Below are 11,582 nucleotides of genomic sequence, written 5' to 3'. Positions count from 1 at the left end.
TCTTTCGAACACCCGGGATCGCTCGAACTCTTCGCCCGGTCCCGAATTTATTCCTTCTTTATTCTATAAAGTTCTACCTCGGATCGCTCGAACTTCGAAAATTCGAACTCTCGAACTCATTTGGTGGTCCCCTCGGCTTAATTTTAGTGATAATTACACCTATTCAGTCGAACAGAAAATTTGTCGCCGGAATGGCTTGTGTTTACAAAGTTTTTCACACCTCTGCCTGACATTCGCCAAGCTTCCCCTTCAACCGGCGCGTGCGTAATTTTCACACGCTTATGTAATTAGCGTAGGTAAACGACAAACAAATTAAACAAAGTGACTTTCGTTCACTGCAATGCTTTAATGGGCTTTGATTTATACGAATAAAATTATTTAAAATAATTGAGCAATGTCTGTTTTTGTATGTTTAAGTCAGCTTTTCTCCTAAACTATCAAAGCTATTGCTTTAAAACTTGCAACAGTTTTTCACCATCATAAGCGGACACTGTACATCGAGAAACATAACTCTGTCCGCTTTTTGCAAGATTGATGGCCCTTTTTAGACTTAGAAAACCATTGGTAGGACAATATTGCTATTATACAAAAAATCAGATGTGCGTCAGCACCCACAGGGCGGTGCACTTGTTTCGACTAAGCATTCGTTGTTAAATTTTTGTATGTAAGCTGGTATCTCAGTACCCTCTAATGGGAATGAATTTAAACTGGCACAATTGTCCCTGTCATGAGCTGATATGCATTGCACAGGTTCCGTGACTCTTTTTGCAATTTTACAAAATTATGGCCCCCTTTTCGACTTTAATATTCATTCAATTGACAAAACTGTTGAATAGTCGAACGTTGCTGTCCTCCGACAGCTCTTGTTTTTACATAACGTTGCCTATTTTCATCTGTTTTGCCTTACCAGGTTAATATCTGCGATACTTTTCTATTGCGATTCAGGAGTACACAAAGAGGACTTTACTACTTTCTAACGGTTGAAGATTTAAACTAATATTCAGTAATTACTTATGACACATTGTTTGATTTTCATTTGACCGAATTTGTGTTAAAATCATACGTCCCCCTTCAGCGGTTTTTTTTTATTGCAGCTACAAATTCTGAAAAAAAAAAGTTGCAGTTTATTTCGACACTTTCGAATTTCATAGGTTGATGTACTCACACCTCTCAACGTACAAGGTTGTTACTATACCTGTCCATTATTAACCTGTACCTGTCCATTCTTAAAGTATCCATTATTTCAAGAATGGACAGTTACAGGTTAAGTATGTACAGGTATAGTAAAATAATCGTGTATATAGAGCGGTATCGGTACAATAACCTATATAATGGACAAAACTAACAAAGGATTACATCACAACCGTGTTTTAAGCATGATATCCTCATACTTTATTTCCGTTATAGTTAAACTAACATTTCTAAAGTCCACTGTACCACTGGTACGTACAATGATACAATGCGTGTGTTGCTTAATCTCCGATGTTACCAAATCATGGTCCCATTTTTCTTGAAATAATTAAGGCAGTTATTTCCATTGAAATGATGCAGTTATAAGAACATTTGTAGGCGCAAACTTGTTGTGCAGTTAAATATGTAAAAGAAAAGTTTGACATTTTGTTGTATACGAGCAACTTGATTCCCATGGCGCAACCCGATTCCCAATGACGTTTTGTCAATCTTGCACCCGTAAGCGGGATTAGAAGCAAATATATGTGATATTCGCTACTTTATTACTGTTATAGTAAGTTTATCATTAGAATCATCAGATGTCCTCAGATTAGTCATATTTGGCCAGAAACTGCAATTTTTGTTGATTTTGTATTTCTTTCACGCTTTATGTTGGCAGAGTTTCTGTGATAATAGAGACGAATCATAAATTACAAACCAGATATTTTACATATGTGATGTATTATCACATTTGTGTCGAAAGTAGTTTGCTTTTTGGAGACAGTTTATTATTGTCTCATATTAAGTAATATCATAACACCACAAATGGATTTCGTCCTTTTTTTACGTGCAACACCAGCACCGGACGTCGCGCAACCATTTTTAAGCGTATTGCCAGCTGGAATCGGATTGAACGTTTACCACTCGTGATAAAAATTGAATAGTTATACAATCTAATCCGACATATTTCTAAATTAACGTAATGGATCTGAAGACAGTCTACAGAGGGTTACGTTCAGACGGCTAGTTTGCCACCCAACTAGAGCTTTCATCATTTTGAAAGTGAAAATAGAAGTTAGAAAATCAATATTTAACCTCGTTTTCCAGTTTTCGCAGGGGTTTATAATTCCTATGGCTGCGCCCACGTGTTTTTTTTCTGTGCGAAGGAATGAAATGAAAAAATAGCAATGTTTGAAATATGATAATACAGAAAGAGGAATTGGAATGGGTGGACACCAGATCTAGCAATTACGAAGATCTCCAAACATAAAATACCTATTCATTATTTACTTCAGCTCAGTTTGCAATTAATCTGTAATTGATTGATGTGAAAAGCTGATAACAGGGGAATTTAGAAAATGTTGAGACTAATACACTTCCATAGAAACAATTACAGGTACAAGCACGATTTTCCATGGACGTCTAGTGAGTTTCGATAGCTATTATGTTGAACATTTCGGCATCATTGGCTAGTTATAGTTGCAAATATTTTAATGCACCGCTTACCGCATTTGTATACACTGTTGTAATTTTATGGTAAGCATTTAGGCTCAAGGTAGGACGGAATTTTTTTCCTAAAAATTCGTTGCTCTGTCGATAAAACAACAAGCAATGTCTGCAAGAAGTTAAAACTTTGAACGGCACTTCTGCATCGCCCGAAGGCATTATAATGGTGGGTAAGGGTATCTGGAGTCCAAAATTTACATTATTTAGGGCGCCGTAAACATCAGCATCCTCTCCTACCATTGCTGCTTAGAAGGGTATGAAATATACAGTTTCCAAGGTAGCTGCATCAGTGGACATTTCATTTTGACTAAACTTTTGAAAATATCAAAGGTGTCTGCAAGGCAGATACCCCACCATTTGACCAAAGATCAAAATACCCAAAGCGTGCAATGCTGCAAAAAACTACAAATCCATAGAAATGCAGATAAAAGGATATTTAATGAACATTTGATAAGGGATGAGACATTGGTATATCCTTTTGAAACTCAAATGCAGATAAAAGCAACAACCAGTTATCGTAAATAGAATTCAAAGTTGCACACGGGTTCCTTACAAATTTTCTTTATATCTAAAAACCATGTTGTGCAAATACCCAGTACACCTTGTAGATCCATTACTTGATAAAACTTTCAGACAAGGTTTCCTTAGTCAGTAATAAATAAAATAATAATAAAATCTGTAAAAGATCATTTGGAAGCAAGGAATGCAACCAAGAATAATAGCAGACTCGGTTTGATAGAGTCTTTTCATGAAAGGTGATAAAATGTGCTACACCTCTCACGCCCCCTAGCACCGGCTTACCCTCGGTCGCTTGTTGGCTGGTGAAAGTCAGTGTCAAGTGGCGCAGGCTTAGTTATTCAGCCAGTGTTATTCAGCAGCTATGGACTAGGTACCTTGATACCGTATCGGCTGTTAGGCAACCCGGAAGTGGTCGACTGAGAGTTACATCAGCCCGAAATGACCGTCCAATGGTGGTAATGGCTAAATGAAGAAGATTCGACTCGGCTGTTACGTTGAATAGAGATTTTTCAAGGGAGACAAATGTGTATGTTTCTGTTCAAATGTTTAGAAACAGACTCCATGAAGCAAAATTTACGCGCTCGAAGGCCCGCCATACGTGTACCACTCTCCGTAAGACACCGGAAAAACAGGTTGGCGTTTGCTTGAGATAACCAGGATTGAAGACTACGCCAGTATAGACACATTTTGTTTATTGACGAATCCAAATTCTGTCTCGACTTCAATGATGGTCGGAGACGCGTCTGGCGACAACGTAATGAGCGCTTCCGAAACTATTGTATAGCTGAACATGACCAGTGGGGAAGTAGATCAGTTATGGTTTGGGCTGTCATCTCCTATGATGGGCGTACGGACCTGCATGTGTTATGAATGGAACTGTCACGGGTCTGCGTAATAGGGACGATATATTCGCTCCATATGTTGTCCCTTACGCTGACGCAGTGGGTCAGGATTTCATTCTTATGGATGATAATGCTACTGGGCACCGCGTCGGAATCGTAGATGCATACCCTGAGGAACAGAGATTCGAACTTGGATTGGCCAGCACGCTCTCCGGACCTTAAACCCTTGGAACATGCCTGGGACATGCTACAGAGGCGGATTCAAGCCCGGGTTCCAAAGCCGTCGACTAGGATCGACCTCGCAAATGCTCTTGTCAAGGAATGGGGACTGATCCCACTTTGTGACATCCGCGCACTCATCAGGAGCTTTCCCAACCATATTGTAGAAAATGTTATAACGTTATTTACCGCGCTTTAACATACGACGTCGCGCTAGTGACGTCTACGTCATATCCGTTGTTGTTACATGATTCTAAGATACGTTTCAACGATTAAAGGTAGAACCTGGGCACAGCGTTGTAGTTCTTTACATCTCCTATGCGATATTGGTGCCGTGACATAAAACATGAATCTACAGAAATTACAAACACAGAGAGAGGGCCACCGACGTTTCGTTGACAGATATCTCATCAAAATTGAGCAGGCGAAGGAGAATTCGTCATTACTGGAGTTTAACGCTATTCTAGAGTCAGTTGAAGCCAAGGTACAAATACTAGAGACACTTAACGAGAAAATACTTTCAAACACAGCAATCGAGTGTATAGAAGACGAGATATTCCAAGCAGAAGAGTATTCACTACAGCTGGAGATAAAGTTGCGTCAACTCAGAGAATTCCGAAATCAACAAGAGAAGTTTTCTACAACGTCACTTCCCCGAGAAGATCAGCAAACATCAAGAGAAATACATGATCAGGAGAATTCTAGAGAGTCAGGTGATCAGCAAAGTTTACGGGAGAGAGATGGACAGCGAAATGGTAACGCCTCAAACTCAGAAGATAGGTATTTCAACGACAGAAATGTGAGTAATAATTCGTATAATCAATTTTACAGATTACCTAAAATTTCCCTGCCAACATTCAATGGCGATATATTAACATGGCAATCATTCTGGGATTCTTATGAGTCTACCATACATATGAACAATAACCTTACCGATGTGCAAAAGTTTAGTTACTTGAAATCACAACTTGAAGGAAAAGCAGCACAAGTGATTGAAGGATTCGCCATGACAAATGTTAACTACATCCGGGCTGTTGATCTACTCAAAGAAAGATTCGGACAGCAACATAAGATAATGCACGTAGCCATGCAATCCTTGTTGAAATTACCTGCCCCGTCAAACAGAGTTACTAGTTTGAGAAACTTTTATGATAAAATGGAGACATTCATACGTAGTTTAGAAGCCATGGGACAGTGTCAAGAAAGTTATGGTAGCTTGTTAGTGCCTGTTGTGTTAGAAAAATTACCAAGTGAAATTAGAAAACAGCTAGCCCGCGAAAACGTTGAAAATAACTGGCGACTAGAAGATCTACGAGCTTCTATCAATCGAGAAATCTGTATCATGGAGGCTGGTACGGCGCGCAGTGAACCGGAAGTCGACGACTGCGAGGCTACAGCAGCGTTTTCCATGACAGCAAAATCTAAAAGAAAACCACAACATCTCGCGCAATCATCATTCGGAAGGTCTAATCGTAGAGATGATATTAAGTGTGCATTCTGTGAACAAGGACACAAATCTGTTGAATGTAAAACTCACTGTGATACTAATTCAAGACTTGACATCGTGAAACAGAACCGCTTGTGTTTTAATTGTTTAAGAAAACATCCCGTCGCTAAATGTAATTCGATCAAGAGATGCCAAATTTGTAACCGGAAACACCATACGGCAATTTGCAGCAGACGACAAACAGCTCAGCAGCCGAATTCATCCCCAACAGAAATTACGCAGACACCGGAAGCTGGAGTATTTCATTCATCAGCAGGTCTACACGGTAAAGGAGTCTTGTTGAAAACAGCCATAGCAACCGTTTCGTCAACTAAAGTACAGCTATATACCAACATACTGTTCGATGAAGGTTCACATAAATCCTTTATTACGGAAAGTTTAGCAGAAGAACTTGAACTCACCAGAAACGGCACAGAGACAATATATTTGTCATCCTTCGGCTCTGCTAGTAACAAGATAATGCAAGTAGACACAGCAACAGTTTACCTAGTAACAGACGAATGTCAGAAAATACCAGTCAAAGTCCTGATTGTACCTACAATATCAACGCCTATCAACAACAGATTACAGAATACAGCTTCAAAATTACCATACCTTCGTGGATTAAAACTTGCTCACCCGGTGACAGAAGACAATAACTTCACCATTTCTATGCTTATAGGTGCAGACTTTTATTGGGACATAGTAGAAGACCGTATAATACGTGGAGAGGGACCTACAGCTGTCAAGTCGAAGATAGGTTACTTGTTATCTGGACCAGTCCCAGCCGAGAGCGCGCACAGTACAAATCACGTCTGCAATGTAAATACGTTACACTTTTCTCCAGACATGCTTGAACGATTTTGGAGCCTAGAAAGTATGGGGATTACACAGACTACTGAAGACAACGACAAATCAGATTACTTTAAAAATTATCAGCAATCGTGCATAGAATTCAAAGATAGCAGATATTCGGCTAAGTTACCATGGAAACTAGAACATCCGCCGTTGCCAACTAACTATGAGGTAACTAAGAAGAGGACAGAAAACACCATAAGAAGACTACAGAGAGACCCGTATCTACTACAAAAATACGACGACATAATTACAGAGCAGGAACGCAGAGGTTTTATAGAAAAAGTCATTACTGATACCCCACCCACCGGACAAGTCCATTATATACCCCACCACCCAGTCAAAAAGGAATCTTCAACTACACCAATTCGGATCGTGTACGACTGTAGCTGTCGACAGTCACCTTACTTACCTAGCTTAAATGATTGCCTGGAATCGACCCCGCCGATACTTAACGACCTTTCCAACATACTAGTCAGATTTCGTCTCCACAAATACGCTGTTACAGCAGACATAGAAAAAGCCTTTTTACATGTAGGACTGGACGAAAGAGATAGAGATGCTACTCGATTTTTTGGTCTGGTGACATTCTAAACCCGAGCAGTCCACTATGTATTTACCGTTTTAAGGCAGTTTTGTTTGGAGCTACATGTTCTCCGTTCATGCTTAGTGCTACCATTTTGAAGCATCTAGAACTCAACAAACACGTGCAGGCAGCGGAAGTCATCCAGAGAGATTTATACGTCGACAACGTCCTGTCAAGCTTTGAATCTGAGTCGTCTGCGTGTACCTACTTCAAAGGAGCTAGATGTCTGATGAGGAAAGCCGGTATGAATCTAAGGTCATGGACGTCGAACAGTGAAAAATTGCGATCCTTGGCGGCAGCCGACGGAGTACTTGACAATGACGTCATCATCAAGGTACTTGGAATGCAATGGAACCCAAATACAGATGAACTGTCATTTACCAATAGAAGTATCCCAAGCTTAGATGTAATAACCAAGAGGACAATTCTCAAATTCTCGTCACAGATATACGACCCTCTCGGTTTACTTAGCCCAGTTACGGTTCGAGCTAAGATCTTACTTCAAGAGCTCTGGAAAAGTAAATACGACTGGGACATATTCCTACCGGAAGTTATAAGAGACAGCTGGAACCAGCTTGCAGAAGACCTGAATAGAGTCACAGACCTCAAGTTTTCAAGACAGCTATTACCTACACAGAACCCGAATAGTACCACATGCCTTCATATATTTGTTGACGCTAGTATTAAGCCATACGGAGCAGTGGCATATTTCAGTAACGAGAAACAAACAAGAAGACTTATGGCTAAGAACAGAGTCGCTCCACTAAAGACTTTGACCTTACCTCAGTTGGAGCTCATGGCTGCTTTGATTGGTGCTCGGTTAGCCTCACATCTACAGAAGAGTTTACAGACACCAAATGTAACGTTTTGGTCAGATAGTCAGATAGTGTTACATTGGCTGACAACATCAAAACCTCTCAAACGCTTTGTGAGAAATCGTGTCGATGAAATCAACCAACTTACAGGAAAATCACTATGGAGATATTGCCCTACGAACGATAATCCAGCTGACTTACTTACACGTGGTATATCTGCAGACATTTTCCTCGATAACCAGTTATGGAACACCGGTCCGTCATGGTTGACAAACAGAGTACAGTGGCCTACCTGGGAATACGAACACGTGACACCGCAGACGACAACTGAAGAAATTGCTGGTAACTCAGAAGAGATCAACGTGTCAAGTTTACAGTGCTCAGACACTCTCGGAATCCATAATGTAATTGACATTACACATTACAGTTCTTACACCAAGCTACTTCGCGTCACAGCTAATGTTATGAGATTCATCCACAATTGCAGACAAAATACAAACAGACAAACCGGAAGTTTATCGGCGAGCGAACTTCATGATGCTGAAATTCCATGGTTGAGATCCTGTCATGCGACCTCGTTTAAAGAAAAATTGAAAATCTGAAGGGTAATAGAAACCGGTTACCGCTCGTCAGACAACTGCGTTTATACCTAGATACAGACGGACTTAATCGTTGCGGAGGAAGAATTCATAATGCACCGCTGGAATACGCAACAAAGTTTCCCTACCTGTTACCAAAGAAACATAAACTTACCAGATTAGTCATCCAAGATGCACACGGAAAACAACTTCATTCTGGAGTAAACGCCACCATTACTCACCTTAGACAAAAGTACTGGATTCCTGCCATTCGCCAGTGCGTCCAATCAGTACTAAGAACGTGTGTAATTTGTACAAGAGTTATTGGCAAGCCGTATCGAGCACCAGACCCACCGCCACTCCCGAAGATCCGAGTAGAAGAAGCCCCACCGTTCAGTGTTACAGGTGTGGATTTTACTGGTGTGCTTTACGTCAGGAACGAAACCGGAAGTGAGTCCAAATGTTACATCTGCTTATTCACATGCGCAATTACAAGGGCCGTTCATTTGGAAGTAGTTCCAGATTTGTCGACGGATTCATTCTTACAAGCATTCAGGAGGTTTAGCAGCAGAAAATCCTTGCCAAAACTAATGATCTCGGACAACGCCACAACTTACCTGTCAGCAGCCAGTCAACTTAAGAAACTTTTCCTGTCAACTTCTCTACAAGAAGCGCTCAGCATGAAGGGAACAGAGTGGAAGTTTATACCAAAGCGGGCCCCGTGTTATGGCGGATTTTGGGAACGGTTAATAGGTCTTACCAAGACGACTTTGAAGAAGATTCTCGGAAGAGCTTTTGTAACGATGGAAACTTTACGTACCATTGTGACTGAAATCGAGGCAATTTTAAATGACAGACCTATCACGTACACTTCCTCAAACATAGAAGACATGGAACCATTAACACCGGCACATCTTCTTTACGGCCGTAGGATGACGTCACTTCCGTATTACGACATTGATACGGAAACCGGCATGGCGTCTGTTCAGAGTGACCAGTCAATACTTACCCGGAGAGTGAAGATCCAGGCGAATATAATCAACCATTTTTGGAAACGCTGGAAGACTGAGTATTTGACCTCTTTACGAGAATACCACAAAACTACAGGATCAAACGAACGATCTATACGGGCCTAGATGTGGTACAAGTTCACGATGAAGGACCAAGGCTGCGCTGGAAACTTGCAGTAGTCCAGTAACTGATTACAGGAAATGATGGTTTAGTTCGCGCCCCGAAAATAAAGACTGTAAATGGGCTAACGACGAGACCAGTGGTGAAACTGTATCCGTTAGAGACTGTTACCAGTGAAAAGTGAAGTTCAGTACCTTTAAAAATAGTTTGTTTAAAGTTCTGATTTTTAATAAGTGATTACACAAGATACTTCATATAACAGACTGCGGAAATTGTGTTCCATGAGAGACTATTATTCATAACACTAGTAAAGTGTTTGATACAGAGACTGTTCAGATTATATTTCGGGCGGATACAATACATAACTATAAACGATAAATTGTTCAAACAGAAATAGTAATGATTGATCAGAAAATCAGAGACAATTAAGTGAATACTTAGCCTACGCCTATTACGTTTTGAGAAAGAATCTTTCTAATCTAAAATGAATAAACTTCATTTTACTAAGTGTGTAATACTTGTATTTCTGACAAGTTTGATTCAGATATTTAAGTACTCATGTTTCATCCTTTTAAGTATAATAGATAATACTTTTCGCGGCCCCCAGAATGTAGAAAATGTTATAACGTTATTTACCGCGCTTTAACATACGACGTCGCGCTAGTGACGTCTACGTCATATCCGTTGTTGTTACATGATTCTAAGATACGTTTCAACGATTAAAGGTAGAACCTGGGCACAGCGTTGTAGTTCTTTACATCTCCTATGCGATACATATACAGGAAGTTGCAATGACTAGGGGAGGTCACACTCACTATTGAGACAACCTGTGCCATATAGAACTAACGATTTAAACAAACCGTTTACTTTTTTTAGTCAAGTTTTAGGACTGTGTAACAACAAGTGTTAAAATTGGAAAAATAAGTGAAATAAATGACATTGTGTTTTAATAAATTGTGATAGCAGGTGTTGATGTTGGCTATTGATTTACTATATTAAATGTAAGTAAACATTTTCGTATAAAATATACATATATTATATATGATCCTTATTTTGTTTTGTTTAAGGTATGTTGAATTGACTCCATGATCCCAAAGGACCAGACAATATAATAACACTGAATTCAAGTACGCCACATGGCACTTAAAGATTGCTGTTTTGATAGTTAATAAAATCTGTAAAAAGATCCTTTGGAAGCAAGGAATGCAACCAAGAATAATAGTAGACTCGGTTTGATTGAGTAACATTACGTTAAAGGTGGTCCACTAATTGGTTAATGGGGTGCCTGCCTTATTCAAGACAATGCATCACAACGCAAAAGCAATATTATTCAGCAGTGTGTAAAGAACCGATAGGTCAAGAAATCGCCGTACCTTCCATATTCGCCCTACCTACGTCCCTGTGACTTTGTCTTTACTTTGCTGAACAAACTTCTTATTGGGCGACGCTACAATCAAAGATGCATAATTAATAATGCTTTATAACAGTGTCTGATTAGATAACCAAAGGCAAACTCTTCGGCGGCTTTCGGGTAATGGCTAGTCCGATTCTGTTAAGGCTACATATTATGAGGGACTGTTGTATGGGAAATGCTTATTAATAGATTTTTTTATATTTCTTCAGGGTTTTCTATATTTCATATGGACATTATCAAAAATTACTGATTTTCTCTTGTGAAAATTCTGATTTTCTTTTCACAATGACCGATTCATACGAGGACAAAAGTTTTTATTACAGTTTACAGAACACAAGTATATGTAAATGCAACTTTAATATGGACAGATATTGGATACTTAACGTATACATAGCTGTATCATTCTAGGTAATGTAGTGTTTATATTGTTTGTCACTTCAGAAATTATCTTGTTCTGTCCA

At 39.6% G+C, this 11,582-nt stretch overlaps 2 protein-coding genes across 2 annotated transcripts; both read left to right on the top strand.

Annotated features, from left to right (window-relative positions):
- The first annotated feature begins 4,602 nt into the window (after window positions 1-4,602).
- LOC123533438 (uncharacterized) lies at window positions 4,603-7,191 on the top strand. The gene has a single exon (XM_045315076.2). The coding sequence runs from the start codon at window positions 4,603-4,605 to the stop codon at window positions 7,189-7,191; it is 2,589 nt and encodes an 862-aa protein (XP_045171011.2).
- Window positions 7,192-7,259: 68 nt separating this feature from the next.
- On the top strand, window positions 7,260-9,712 carry LOC123533437 (uncharacterized). Its single transcript, XM_045315075.2, has 2 exons — window positions 7,260-8,402; window positions 8,603-9,712. The coding sequence occupies exons 1-2, from the start codon at window positions 7,260-7,262 to the stop codon at window positions 9,710-9,712; spliced, it is 2,253 nt and encodes a 750-aa protein (XP_045171010.2).
- The last annotated feature ends 1,870 nt before the right edge of the window (window positions 9,713-11,582 follow it).

The sequence above is a fragment of the Mercenaria mercenaria genome, chromosome 12, assembly GCF_021730395.1.
Source record: "Mercenaria mercenaria strain notata chromosome 12, MADL_Memer_1, whole genome shotgun sequence".
NCBI classification, from domain to species: domain Eukaryota; kingdom Metazoa; phylum Mollusca; class Bivalvia; order Venerida; family Veneridae; genus Mercenaria; species Mercenaria mercenaria.
Note: the sequence above shows the minus strand (reverse complement) of the source record. Positions and strands in the feature narration are given on the sequence as shown.